At 40.2% G+C, this 14,358-nt stretch overlaps 2 protein-coding genes across 2 annotated transcripts; both read left to right on the top strand.

Moving 5' to 3' along the window:
• On the top strand, nt 1–3,241 carry LOC115390352 (protein N-terminal asparagine amidohydrolase-like). The gene is made up of 10 exons (XM_030094193.1): nt 1–133; nt 219–321; nt 896–961; nt 1,061–1,169; nt 1,292–1,365; nt 1,446–1,499; nt 1,588–1,641; nt 1,726–1,823; nt 2,064–2,177; nt 2,336–3,241. The coding sequence occupies exons 1-10, from the start codon at nt 53–55 to the stop codon at nt 2,504–2,506; spliced, it is 924 nt and encodes a 307-aa protein (XP_029950053.1). The 5' UTR covers nt 1–52; the 3' UTR covers nt 2,507–3,241.
• Nucleotides 3,242–7,192: 3,951 nt separating this feature from the next.
• LOC115389730 (mpv17-like protein) lies at nt 7,193–12,997 on the top strand. Its single transcript, XM_030093269.1, has 4 exons — nt 7,193–7,800; nt 9,554–9,624; nt 9,711–9,740; nt 10,350–12,997. The coding sequence occupies exons 1-4, from the start codon at nt 7,497–7,499 to the stop codon at nt 10,581–10,583; spliced, it is 639 nt and encodes a 212-aa protein (XP_029949129.1). The 5' UTR covers nt 7,193–7,496; the 3' UTR covers nt 10,584–12,997.
• Nucleotides 12,998–14,358: the final 1,361 nt, after the last annotated feature.

Raw genomic sequence — 14,358 nt, 5'->3', positions numbered from 1 at the left:
GTATAAAAGAAGAAGCCGTTCTTCCACAGAGCAGGATCACCAGCCCACCAACATGCCGCTGTTCATCGAGGACAAACAAGTTGGCCCAGTCAATTCGATAGAGGACCTGTACCTCAAACATCCAAGTCTACAGGTTTGTTTCTCCCAACTGTGATTCGGTTTATCTTAGCCGCCTGTGACATTTCTGTAAAATGAGCCATTTTTCTCTTGCCACACAGGAAAGTGCCAGAGCGTTTCGCTCTAAGCCAGTTGTTTCTGTCGATCCAAAGAGCCTCCTGTTCGTTCAACAAAGGGAGGTTGGTGCAACGACTCCAGAAGACAGTGAGTAAAACTCAATTATTGATGAGCAGCATCACAGCACGACAGAGCCCCAAACACATGGCTGTACTGTCAATTAGGATACCATGATAAAAAAAATGATCATAATGGGAAATTGTCACACAACATGGAAAAAAAAGTCACTTTTTATTCAGTTTTGAATTCAGTCTTCATGTATTCAGACCAGAAACAAAATACACAACAAATAAGAGAAACAAGCAAAAGTCAAAAAATCCAAAAAGTAGTGTTTTTATTGTCTATATTTTGTAATTGATGAAGAATTTCTGTGTTATTTGTTACCTTTGGAATGTATTAATTGGTAATAGATCTTTAAACATATCCTGAAACTTTTAATATGATCTGAAATGGTGCAAATGTTGTCAGTAAGCATGAAGCCATGCATCAGCAACAGAAGCTTCTCTGGGCTGTAATCCAGCTGTCTTCTGATCGTGATTCGTTTTGTGCATGATTGGGTTTCACCACAGGACCTGGCATTCAGCCGTGAGACACTGGTTTGTCTGATATCTTGAAAACAAACGGTTTGGACTGTAACAGTAACATCTCTGATTTGTTTCAGAACATGTTTCGGTCATCGGAACAGAAGATGCGACCACCTGTCATATGGTCGTGCTGCGACACACTGGTAAAATTCCCATGAGTGGAAGAATGCTGCATGCTTTGTGTAAAAGCTAAAAACATAGTTATATCTGAAGGCGTTGCTGTTTCGATCTTGTTTTCTCAGGAACTGGAGCTGTTGCTTTGGCTCACTGTGACGGTTTCAACACCCCCCGTCAAGTCTCACTGATTGTGAAAGCAGTCACATCACTCAGTGGTCACTTCCATGAGGGCAGGTACGACACACACACACACACACACACACACACACACACACACACACACACACACACACACACACACACACACACAATATTAAAGTTTCATCTTCAGCTCTTCTTTTCTTTCTGTTATGCAGACTCGAGCTCCATGTGGTTGGAGGATTCGAGGACGCCTCAAAACTATCAGAAAAAATCAGCCATGACCTTCTGAGTATGAATTAATGACCTTACATCAATTTGTGCCATGATGTGGAGTAGACATTATTTTAAGCATGTCATTCATTTATACAGCGATGTTCCAGAACCAGGACTTGAACATCTATCTGGAAACATGCTGCACCACAGGTAACCATGAGATGTCTGAGACACTGATTAACATGAAGAAATCCTCCCCCAGTCAACCTTTCATCTAATTCACCTTCATCTGTTTTAGAAATGAATGACGTTCTTGTTGACGGAATTCATAAACCCATAATATATGGAATAGGTGAGTGATCAATCTGCTGTAAACAGGGAAATGCTGTTTGTTGTTCAACTGATGGTGCATGGCATCTTTTGTTTATTTGTGTAGGTGTCAAAGTTGAAACTGGTGAAGTGTTCCCCGCATCCTTCACTTTCAAAGGTCCTGCAGAGAACCTGCGATCAGCACGAACCTTCACTAAGGGAGAGGTAGGAAGTGAGGAATGTACAGAACTGTGAAGACTCTTTTCTGATCAAACATAAAGAGAATAAATGTAATAAAGTACTTTGATGTCAAATGTGATCATTGAATTAAGTTAAACGATTGCTTCAACCTCTCATTCTGATATATTCCCTACTGATTCAGAAGACACAGTCTCATCTCAACGACACAAAGGCAAAACTAGATTTGAATACTTTCATACAGATTCCTGATTGCTCTTCTTGCAGATGGTTGAAATCTATGAACCAAACCAGGGGATTGTTAAAGTCGGCCCATGCTCCTGGCCACCACAGCCAGACCTGATCAAATGGATGACAATGACCGACAAAGAAATATTAGAGGTGAATGTTACTTTTATATTTGCAAAATGGCATGTTTGAGAGAGTGAAGAGATTAAATATCCCCGTATAAACCTTTAGGCGTGTGTAACCCACTGCACAGCAGCATGAAGAAGTGTTGTGATTCAGGCTTTGAATCTGGAGTGTCTCTTTGTGTGCAGGCTCTCTCCACGTCTCCCAAGGCTGAACCCTCGGACTTCGTCAGAAGCATTAAGGCCACCATGTGGTTCATTCTTGACCATCCCAACCCTGACAGTCTGTTCCCGGGGGACCAACCACAGCGCTACCGCAAGACGGACTGCGGGGACTGGGACCGGATCGTCCAGCCATGAAGTCCCTCACTCAGCCTCAACATGCTTTCTAACTGTAGGTTTCTCCTCCACTGTGGGGATACAAAATCTGCAGGCTACACTTTCTGCTTTGGTGTGATGATCTGAGGTTACTGTTCACATTTTGCTGACTTGTGTGAGACTCAAGTGGAGCTTTTCATTCAGATTCAGCCTTTTTTTCTCCTTTAAACTGCAGAATAAGATTACAGTGCAGAGTAAAGATAATATCGACCTTCAATTCTCAGTTACTTTCGAACAAGCTTTTCAACAATTGATTTAAAAAAATCCTTACTGCACGTTTCATATACCGATTTTATCCCCAAAAAAGTAACGCAAATATAGAACTATAGACACTTTAATGTGAACATAATTCTCTGTGGTGAAGTTTTTTCTACTTGTCTGTAAAGCACCTTCCTGGTGACAGTGCATTATCCTGTTTTTCTCACGGAGCTGAATTCCTCTGAATTTGTGTCTTTTTTCTGCATGTGTATTGTGATTTTTTTGCAACAAACTGCATGAACTTAACAGTGAGACAACTTACTAATTTGGTGATTTTGAAATGGTGCAGGGAACATAAAGGATTTTTTTCATGAGTTGCTGCTACTTGAGACTTTTAACATTCATTGTAACTAGTGAATATAGTTTACCTGTTACAAAATAAATGTAAACTCTCAGATCAGTTTTGAAATGCTTGTATTGACTGATTGAATGAGATTAAAAAAACACCAGAAGACTGAATATTGGTTTTGTATTTCTCTCATGTTAAAGCATTTTGATGTCTCCTTACTGATTTGGTAAATATACTGGTATCGGCACGCAGATGACAGGAAAGAACAAAAAAATGCTCAGATTGTTAGAGTCTCACAATTTTTTTTTTTAATCTGTGGAATTACTGAACATAGAATTTCACCGGAACTTAACGAAAACACAACATAATCTTTTCAGATTGTTTGAGATGACGTGAAAAATGTAAATTAAATAATGCAGAATGTAGAATATAGACTGGACAACAGGAGACGGTCAGTATTTATTGACAAAATGACGAGGTTTTATTAGCTGTTGTGTTTCAAATTATCAAGGGAATGAGAATTTTTTTTTTTTTTGGGGGGGGGTGTAAAGTAAGTCTTCTCTGGATGGGGTCAGAAACTCCCCAGAGGACATCATGACAACAATGAAAAGGATAAGATGAAAACTATTCCTCATTTCACTAAACCTAATATATGTATATTTTTATGTTTGTGGAAATGTATAAATATAAACAAAGCCTTTAACTACCTTGAGAAGAGGAATAGCTGTTTATTTTCCCAGCATTAAAATGTATATCCCGTCATATGAAAGATATGAAGGAATCTGGTTTAATTTAGAACTTGCTGTGAGACTACTGGAGCAGCTCAGTGTGGTTTAATCCTCATCTTCCTACACCCTGTCAATCTAATTATATGATGACTTCTGAAGAATGGCTTAAGGGAGTTTCGTTTTTTTTTTTTTAATTACTGTGAATTCAATATGTTTTCAGCTTCTGACTTTAGATTTCTGGTGTTAAACATGTGGCCCGGTGATCAAAACCAGCCCACCTGGTAACTGTGGCTAAGGCCACCACAAATATAGTCTCTGGGTTATTAAATGCAAAAAGGTTTGTGATTCTCGGGGATCTGCATTATGAACTACAATCAGTTTGACAACCCTGGTTCAGATGTTTCAGGTGTAGAAATGAGTGTAAATGACAAATGGTCTACTCTACACTTATATAACACTTTTACACTGCATTGACAGAGCCCAAAGCACTTTACACTGCATTAAGACATTCACCCATTCACACGCACATTCACACACCAGTGGAGGAGAGTGAGTGAACAATTACATTCAATTCTGGTATTGAGAGATTCACCTGTATGACCTTGTGCTGTGGGAATAGTTTGCTTTTTAACCAGAGGATCAACAGGATTGTGGGAATGAAGCCAGAAACAAGTTGGATCCAACTGTTGATAAGATCACTGTGCACCAAAATCTTGATAAGTCTCAAAGACATTTCAAGAAAACTGACCTCAGATGAGAGAAAAAAAAAGCATAAAAACGATGCATGAACAACTGGCGCCACCTGGTGACCAAAGTAAACTGTCATAGTTATAGCTTAAACCAGCACAACAATAGAGTTATGTGATTAAACGTTATATTTCATTGCATATTTGTACTAGATTGATCATTTCATTGGAAAATATGATACAAAACAAATAAATGTGTGATTATCAAAAGCCACACAAACCCAAACTATCACAAAAAGAAAACACATGTGCTTTGGTGCACCTTGACCTTTAGACTCGGCAAATGGAAACATTCATGCGATCATCTTGGAATTTATTAACTTAGAATTGATTTTATTTGTGTGTTTTACACTTATTCAAATAAGGAAAAGCAAATGTCATTCATGATATGCAGAGGCTGAGCTTGGGTCTCAGTACAGAGGAGGCGGAGCATTCTCCACGGGCCCTTATGATAGTAATTTTACCATTCAAACAATCCCTCATGCTACCATCAAACAACACACTAATGCTCACTTTTATTGAGCCAAGCAAACCTATATGCCTCAGAAAGCAGATTAAAGTCACAAACCAGTTCACAAACTTGTTCTGAAGAACAAATACACATATGTTTTTTTTTTTTTTTTTTTTTTTTTTTTTTTTAATTATGTTTAGCTGAGCCTGTTACTTTATTTAGTTATTTTATCCTTTTCTTTTACTTCTGTATTGCTGTGCAGCACTTTGGTCAACGGAAGTTGTTTTTAAATGTGCTATATAAATAAAATTGAATTGAATTGAATTGAATTGAATATGTACGCACACACACACACACACACACACACACACACATACACACAAATGCAGCTATGACAGCTGTCAGTCTCAGAGCGTCCGCTGTCCATGGTGCTGAAAGATCAGATAAAAAGTCAAGGACTATATCTGTACCATCTTTGATACAGCTTAAATATAAAATGAACACAGTTGGTCTAAAATTACACAATCTATTCAGATAGATATAGACACAGCTATCTATATCTTCTGGAATTCATGTATATTAGAAAAAAAATAGACTCAGCGGTCTCTTGTAGTTGAGAGCAACACAAGGCACATTCAAATAGCAGGTGTTTAAGACCACAGCACTCTGATAAAGATAATATTTTTGAAGGTTTCACTGACTCACCAGTGGCTCCGATGTTAGGTTTTGGGTAGTACCGCTAGCAGCTAGAATAGTGTTTAGCATACTGTTTAACTTCCCTCCAAAGAGTTCAGACCAAGTGCAAAAGAAAAAACTCGTTCAGCCAATCAGCGCTGGCTTACAGCTCTGATGCATTCATGGACAGTCGTAATGTAAGAATTGGCAAATGGGGTATTTTCACAGCTTCACTACTTCCTGAAAATAACTGTGCACATTCATTTCCTGTCTTGCATTATTGGCCAAACTGATTAATCCAGGTGTGTCTGGTTTAGACTGCTGCAACAAGACACACCTCGATTAATCATTTTGGCCAACAATGCAAGACAGGAAATGAATGTGCACAGTTAATTTCAGGAAGTAGTGGAGCTGTGAAAATGGCCCATTGGAGCCCACACTCGTATGCGTATACCTTCTCGCACACACTGCACATTTTATTATAATAATTTATTTCCGATTAAATATTAACACATCACATGAAACGGGACCCTATGACCTTGTGGGCCCTGGGGCGACCGCCCCCTTGCCCCCACTCTGGCTCCGCTACAGATGACATGAGTAGAAGGCCAGCACTCACAATGTTCAAGGGTGAAAGCTTGGTTTGGGTGGCTGTGGTCTCGGATGGAGTGGCTCCATGTACATCTTAGCCCTTTAACTGCCCCACCGAGAAAAAAAAAAACATTGACATTTGTTTCACTTTGCATTTCTTTTTGCCATTGGAGGAGTTATAAGCATAAGCATAAGCAATGTTTTTTTTTTTAACCGACCCTAGGATTTTAAAAATATTGATGCTAATGGTTTATGTCCAAACTTTCAGCACCAGGGACAGATGATTAGTTCACATATAATGCATATTATATGCTTATACTGAAAGTTTATTAATGCTTATAATGAAATAAACAACATAAAAAGTCAGAGGCATCAGATACACTTTATTTCTGCTCTTTATTTCCATCTCAGTAGCTTTGAACATCCACTAAGTAGCCTCAAACACCCACTAAGTAGCTTGAAACACCCTCATTTATCCTAGTATGAATGTCAGAAATCCAGAATTTTTGTTTTAGATGGAAAGAATGTCATTGTGGATGTCTGGAATGCTCATTTTGACAAGGAAGGATTATATATAAGATATCTGAAATAAATATCCAATCAAGCTAATATATATTAAAATGGCCATTTAAAATTTGTAAAGATTTGTATATGTAAGAAACCAAGTTCTGACTTGTACAATTTCAATTTTAGATTGCTTAAAATTGTATTTATACCAGCGAAAATGTAATTAGATGTAACTGTTACACACCTCTTACTCTGAAATATTGTAATTTCGACTAGGAAGAATTCACTGTACAGCTCTGCCAGAGGAACCACAGAGAGAAGCGCTCTTTAGGAAATGTCGGCTCCACCTTTTCTACGTAACTCACATTTTTTCACGCAAAAAGGGGCGTGACGTAATGACGCAGAGCCCGACCCACCCGGCGCCTCACTGACAGCCAGGAACTCGGCAGCTGGACGGTGCAGGACAAGTGTCCCCTTTCAGATTAACTCTCAGAGTAACGTTTAGTTAAAGTGGAAGCTCCTCAGCTGTTTCCTCCATGACGGTCATCTTTCTGAAATCGTTTGGAAATGTCCCCGACGTTGTCACTTCGTGATGCGGAGACCTTCCCAGAGACAGAGGACGCTCCTGTAGCGACGTTTAGCTAGCAGAGACGACATTCAAGCTGCTTTGGGACGATTTTTTTTATAAGTAATCTTAAACTTTCGACCGGATTCAGAGGGGGAAATAATGCGAGAGACGTTCCTGAGGTATGTCCGTCGGTTTCCGTGGGTCACTAACGTGGGTCTGTACGGCTGCCTGTTCGCCGGCGGGGACTTCGTCCACCAGCGGTTCTCCGGGAAGGACACGGTGGACTGGAGACAGACGCGCAACGTGGCCGTGGTCGCCTTCAGTTTCCATGGCAACTTCAATTTCTTCTGGATGCGCTTCCTGGAGCGGAGGTTTCCCGGGAACTCGGTCGGGATGGTGGTGAGGAAGCTGATCCTGGATCAGACCACCGCGGCGCCGCTGGCCACCAGCGTCTTCTACACAGGTCAGCGGGCGGGACAGGGGCGGAGCGGGCACTTCCGGGGTCCCGGGCAGGGCACGGGCGCTGTGGAGACCACTGCAGTCATCTGATTTCATTCATTAAAACCTCAGGAAATTCACTTTTTCAAAGAGATTGAATTCAGGTTGATTTGAATTTTCCTCAAATCCCACATCAGCACAAACCTGGGTCTTGGTGTGGTGGTCTGGGTCCTGTGTGCATGGGGGTTTTCTTCAGGTAATTCGGTGTCCTTTCACAATCCAAAAACATCCATCCAGACCTCCATCTATCATGCTGGAGCCTATCCCAGCATACTATGGGCGAGGCCAGGGTACACCCTGAACAGGTCACCGGTTCACCCCTAAAACATCAATATGAGGTCAACTGATGAGCTTCAGTGTCCCATATGTGTAAATATGAGTGTGTGTGGCTGTGTGTCTGTGTTTGACCTGTCCAGATTGTACTCTGCTTTTGGCTCTTAATCGATGAATCAGTAGAAAATGGATTTAGTTTCATTTAATGATTTTGGGTTTGGATTAAGAGTTCCAGTGTAGATCAGAGAGATTGAGATCAATTTGAAAAAATTCTACATTCAGTTTGATGAGTTTTGATTATTTATTTATTTTTTTTTTCAAGTATCCCAAATCTAGTTTTAAGAGTTTATTAGCCCAAGTTCTGGTTAAATCTCAAAAAGAAAAAAAAAACAAACAAAACACACCCATGTGTGTTCTAAGTGTAGCAAAAACAGTTTGGATGTCTTTGATAGAGCTAAGGATTTTAGGTTAGACTTTTAAGTTTGTCTGTCTATCTCAATCTATCTCAAAGGTGATCTCCACATCCGACAACCTTCTGACTCTATCACAACACATCATACTTAAAATAACAGGCATCTGAAGTTATTAAAAAATGAAAAATAAATGATGAATAATTCTTCAGTTTCAATCAAACCGTTAAGAAAACATCTCTGATGTTTCGTGTGCAGATTAGAGACAATGCTGCCCCGATGTCTGTCTGATATCGTCGTTATCTCAGCGAACGTGTTGGAAATAAGAAACGCGACCGTGCACATTGCCCTCTGGGTCCTCCTGAACCCTGCAGGCTGGTACATCATGTGCTGTAATCGCTTCATGCCTGAACTCATCGCAGCCTGCTAATGGTTAACCTCTGAGAGGATCACATATCTGTCAATCTGTAACTTGACTCGAGCGTCCGCTCACAAGCGTCTCCTCTGGAGCTGAGCGATCAGCAGTCGCTCATTGTCTTTTCAAAAAGGACTTTGACTCGTAGAGGTCACACGGAGGACATCCAGGAGGTTCTTCACAGAGCGTACCCTTCAAACGCAAGAAGAAATTATGTAACATTACTGCACGTGTCACATGCGACTTATTAACCTTTTATTGAGGTCATCAACAAAATGAAAATTCTAAATGCTAAAAACTGAGAAGAAAAGGTAAAAAGTTGAATGCTGGGTTTGTGTTTAAGAGGAAAACCATAATTTTTACATACGTAATTAAATTCAAATAAGCATGTGTTTAAAAAAAGTGACCTTGAACTCAGCACAGAGCAGCAATTACACAAAACCCTGATACGTGGCGGATTATTAGAGCGTGTTGTGTTATTACTGTTGAAGTAATGCAGACATTTTAATGCCATATTCTCCAGGAAAGTGTGATTTTTTGTATCAGGAGCAGATTTCATGATGTCTTGGTTTCCATGGTGATGATTTTACTGTAAAGCTGTGACCCGTCCATCTGTCCAGGCGTCAGCTTCTTGGAGGGTAAAGAGGACATCTTCGAAGACTGGAGGGAGAAGTTTCTCAACACGTACAGGGTGAGTGGACCCAGTTTCTCTCTATTTTGCGCTCAGAAGTTACGAGTCTACAAATAACCAACCTGCTTTGTTTGTCTCTTTCACAGACTGGACTCATGTTCTGGCCCTTTATGCAGGTAAACATTCACATCAAGACTTGAGATTTGAGAGTTATTGATTTTGTTTTATTATTTTTTAATTCAATAAATAAAGGCAAATAATGAATCACTACTGTCAGAAACTTAACCGCAAAGCAAAGAAAGCAGCCAACAAGTGAATTCACAGCCAAATAAACAGAATTTAGCTTCTTAAATGTGATCAAAGTGATGATTGAACGGCAATATCAATTGTGTGATTTTTAAAGAAAATTCAACATGTGTTTATTCATTGAAAGTGGCCACTGAAAGTGGAAATGTACTTATTTAGCTGGTGTCACATGGTCTGAGGCAATCTCACCTTTTACAGAATATTTATCCGTCGCTGACCTTGTAATACACATCACTCTCTCTGAGGAAAAAAAATCTCCTGGACAGTTTCCAGTGATTATTCTTGTAAGATGATACATTTTTAATAGATGTACATCCCATCAGCAACCTGTCCATTTGTCTTGTCAACCCGCTATATATCTGCAGACTGAGGCTGCAGTGGATCCAGGCTCAGGCCAGCACATGGAAAACCTTCACATGGTCCCTCAGTTTTAGTTTTGTGAAGATAACAATGCTGCTACCGCTCTGTGTGCCCCTCAGTTCCTGAACTTCGCCTTGGTGCCTCTGTACCTGCGGACCACCTTCACCGGCTGCTGCGCCTTCGTCTGGGCCACCTTCCTCTGCTTCTCCCGACAGACCGGCGACGGCACGGCGGCCGCTGCCATGGCCTGGCTCTTCCCCCCGAAAGAGGACGAAGCACCGGTCAAGACGGAGAGCGCGGACTCCAAGGACAAGACGACAGAGGGAAGGGAAACGCCTGAACGCTCAAAGTAACACAGTCAGGGTTTGTCATGGAGCAAGGCAAGCCTCCCTGGCAGCGGCTGCTCGTGGTCCGACCCGGGTGCTGAAGGTGCTCTACCACTGCCAGGGCCGCAGGTACGAGGCAGAGCGCTTCACGATAACGTCAGTCACACTAATGCTGCACCTTGTGTGGAATGTATATGCAGTTTTTTTTTTTTTTTAATAATATTTAAACTACAGAGCAGCTCAGCGGAAACATCCGAACTTTCCATACTACAGTGAAACCTGCCACCTCTCCTCTCTTCTTCTGATTATTTATATGAGGATTTTAGTCATTTGAATCCTCTGATCCTACATTAAAACACCTGGAGCTGTTAATACTGAATAACCAAGGAGGACGTCTGTGGGCTTATGCGGCACAGAGGTGATGAGAGAAGACATATAGAGAGATTAAACATTTTAATTGTAGGAAAAACACTAATTTCCACTGTGTGGAGTGGCAGCTAAAGCGTTTGCTAAGGCTTTTAATATTTGCTGAATAGAAAAAAAGAAGAATATTTGAATATGTTGATGATCTCTGACCGTGTGCCTGACCTGAGGACTGCTTCACCTCCAGCTCCCGCTCCGTCTGTTAAGTGCCAAATAAAGAGAAACGCAGGTACCAAGAAACTGTTGGATTAAAAATGACCTTGATATCATTCATGTGCAGGTTGGTTGACAAAGGGCAAACAGTACAAGTTCACTCTGTTCCTACATCTTTGATTTGCAGCGTCTAAATACTACTGAAAACTACTTTCCTCAATGAATAATTGACTGTTTGTGTCAAACATCCATATATTTGAATGTTTACTGTGCTCCCTGCATGGGTTTGTACTTTATGTTAATCTTATACTGGAGATTGTCTGCCCCTCCTGGAATTCTGGAGCCGTTTGGTCACTGTTTACCCTCTCCTACTGAACCCTGCGTCCACGTTTGACAGCAGATGAAAGGTCAGAGGGAGTGGAGGCCGAGCCCAGCTGACTCCTCACACACTCACGACACGGAGACGCAGTGACGCTCACACACACTCCACGAAGACTCACCCCGACACCCGCATGTCTCTGCTTGTAGATGGGTTTCCTAAACCGTTGGAGCCAACGCAGGGGTGTCAAACATAAGGCTCGTGAGCCAAATTTAAAAGAAAGCATACATTTTTTTCAACACATTTCTTAAGAGTAGTGAACACAACACAGATATCAGTGCTGCTGCCGTGAAAGACAGGAAATAAGCTTGCATAATGAAACAACATGCATAGTGAAATGGCTATCGAAGGGTTTTTTTTTTTAAAGACATTTCACTTTATTTTGCACCAGAAAGTTTCAGTATAATTAGCTTCATGTTCAAAATCTTCTGCTTTTCAGTTGTAATTGTTTGGTTTTGTGAAAATACATTGTTCTGAAATGTGTTTGACACTCCTGCTCTATTGACTCCATCAAATCCTGTTCTTGTTGCATAAGAATCATGACGTGCACAGTAAATGATACACATCCAGACAATTCACTGTTCGCTTTACATCCCTGATTTTCACACGGATGTGCAACTCTGTCGGGTTGGGATGTGAGTGTGTGTGACTTCCTGCCTCTCTGTGCTCTACCTCTGTGATGGTGGCATGAGGCTTCAGCCGGCTCGCCTCCAGCACCCTGCAACAATAAGCAGATTGACAGTTTAGAAGATTTTCACATTATGAATAATTTCCCTTCTCTCATAATATTGCAGCGATGGTATACTACTGAGAATTCCTTCAAGCATTTCAGCTAATAATTACTAAATTTGTCTCGGAAACCCTATTTACTTGAATGTCACGTGTCACCTGCATGGTTTTGTGCGTTATGTTAATGTTAAATTGTGGATTCTTCCTGAAGCAGTGCTCGGTAACTGACAGTTCACCTCCTTTGTTTGCCAATGTCTGTTTCCCTCTGTGGTCAGTTTAATAATAAGTAGACTGTTGCTCAGCACAGGAATGTTTTCATTGGAACAAACTTCCTGTTTCATAAATCTTTCATTTTCATTTCAGTGTGCTGGCAGTATTCACAGTATCACAAGATCTGAGTCTCGCTCGGATTTTCTGTTGTGGTGAACTGTGAGACGTCGTCGGTACGTTTGCATATTGGTGCTTCACAGACACACACACACACCTGATTGAATACTGTGAATATCATGTACGCAGCAGCTGTGTGTCGCTTTTATCACGTCTTTTGGATCAAAGATCATTTTAGTGTCGAGTGCTCATATCTAATTTATAATTCCCTTGAACGTGTTTGATATTTCCTGATCTGTAAGCCAAGTCAGTGAAGTTGTTCTTAACACAAACCCACTGAAATGCTGGTGTTATACTGAAACATATCTGACCCAGTTATTTTTGGATGTTTTTTTTTTTTTCATCCAGAAAGATCAAATATCCCTTTTCGTTTCATGTTTGCATCACTTGTGGATATTTGTGATAAATATAAATAATATTTATTGTTTGAATGAATAAATTAAAGAGAAAAAGTCTTGATTCATTGTGTTTCTGTGGACACAACAGAAAGCGCTCTCTTCTCTTTAATTCAACTCTCAGATTTTCTCATCGTGTTCGCCGTTCATCTGAAATGCCACATCTGTCATTTCTGTCCATCAAAGGTGTGTTTTGTGCATTCTGGCCAGAATGACTCACTCCTTTGCATTAGTTATCATTTGGATGCAGCTGCGGATCCGTCTCCGTCACTTGTGGGAATATATAGAGTACAGCGTGTGCCGTGAGAAATCTGCACGCCGCATTGTTTTAACTCTGCAGCTTCTTCTCCTTCGTGGCCTCAGACTGCTGCCTTCAAACATCAGCTTCAAAACATGCTTCATAATGAAGCTGCTTCTGAATGTGTAAAAATGCTCCAGTATACAGAAAATTTCTGTAGTCATCTTATCCGCGTCAGGTAAAACTCCATGTAGGCACCAAGGACAGGTAGAAACACAATCACACACACATTCACAGCAGGAGGCAGTTTAGAGTCATCAGTCTGAACAAACAAATATGTTGCCAAAGCTGGGACTAATGTCATTAAAACAAGAAACATTATTTCATTTTCATTAACGTTTTCTCACTTTTTTAAATTACATTGAACACATTTTGGTCAAGTGACATCTGCTTAAAGTTCCTCTTGGGCGCTTCCTTTTTTTCTTAGAGTACTTTAAATCCAAACCTAAATATTTTTGAATTGGTGACAAAAGGAAGTGCTCCTGTAAAATGTTTGTAAGAAAAAAATATATACTTCTTTTAAATAATAGAAGTATGATTTGAAGACCAAAAACAGATGATTTATTCATGTTCCCAAGCATGCCACCTTCAGTTTTTAAATATGAGCTAATGTAGTTTTGAACTTAACCTTTGTTAATTTAATATGGGGAAAAAAACAAAACAAAAACAACAACCACAAAAAGGCTCATTTGGAAACGTTGTGAACAGAAAGAACTGATTTATTTATTTATTTATTTATTTACTTATTTATTTATTTTACTGTTCACATTACATTGCATTAAGATTTACATATTTAGGTCTACCATTTAAAAACGCAGTTCTTCTATTTTGGGATTTTGAAGTGTGTTTTTGTAGGTTTTCCCTCATGCAGACAAACCATATGTTTTCTTTACACTTGAGAAAACAAAAAAAAAAAAAAAAACGTCTCAGAGATCAGCTGACACTGGGAGGAGGCAGGCTGCATCCTGGACAGGGTTCCAGTTCACACTACAAACACACACTAAAACAAACATTTTCAAGCCTCAGCAGGGTAACTTA

This window comes from Salarias fasciatus, chromosome 6 (genome assembly GCF_902148845.1).
Source record: "Salarias fasciatus chromosome 6, fSalaFa1.1, whole genome shotgun sequence".
Classification (NCBI taxonomy): domain Eukaryota; kingdom Metazoa; phylum Chordata; class Actinopteri; order Blenniiformes; family Blenniidae; genus Salarias; species Salarias fasciatus.
Note: the sequence above shows the minus strand (reverse complement) of the source record. Positions and strands in the feature narration are given on the sequence as shown.

Excerpts from the sequence above, each read along its gene's own strand:
- LOC115390352 (XM_030094193.1), top strand. The coding sequence starts at position 53 with ATGCCGCTGTTCATCGAGGACAAACAAGTTGGCCCAGTCAATTCGATA. Across the intron at positions 1,824-2,063 it reads GAACCTTCACTAAGGGAGAG|ATGGTTGAAATCTATGAACC; the intron begins GTAGGAAGTGAG and ends CTCTTCTTGCAG. Across the intron at positions 2,178-2,335 it reads CCGACAAAGAAATATTAGAG|GCTCTCTCCACGTCTCCCAA; the intron begins GTGAATGTTACT and ends CTTTGTGTGCAG.
- LOC115389730 (XM_030093269.1), top strand. The coding sequence starts at position 7,497 with ATGCGAGAGACGTTCCTGAGGTATGTCCGTCGGTTTCCGTGGGTCACT. Across the intron at positions 9,625-9,710 it reads AGTTTCTCAACACGTACAGG|ACTGGACTCATGTTCTGGCC; the intron begins GTGAGTGGACCC and ends TCTCTTTCACAG. Across the intron at positions 9,741-10,349 it reads TGTTCTGGCCCTTTATGCAG|TTCCTGAACTTCGCCTTGGT; the intron begins GTAAACATTCAC and ends TGTGCCCCTCAG.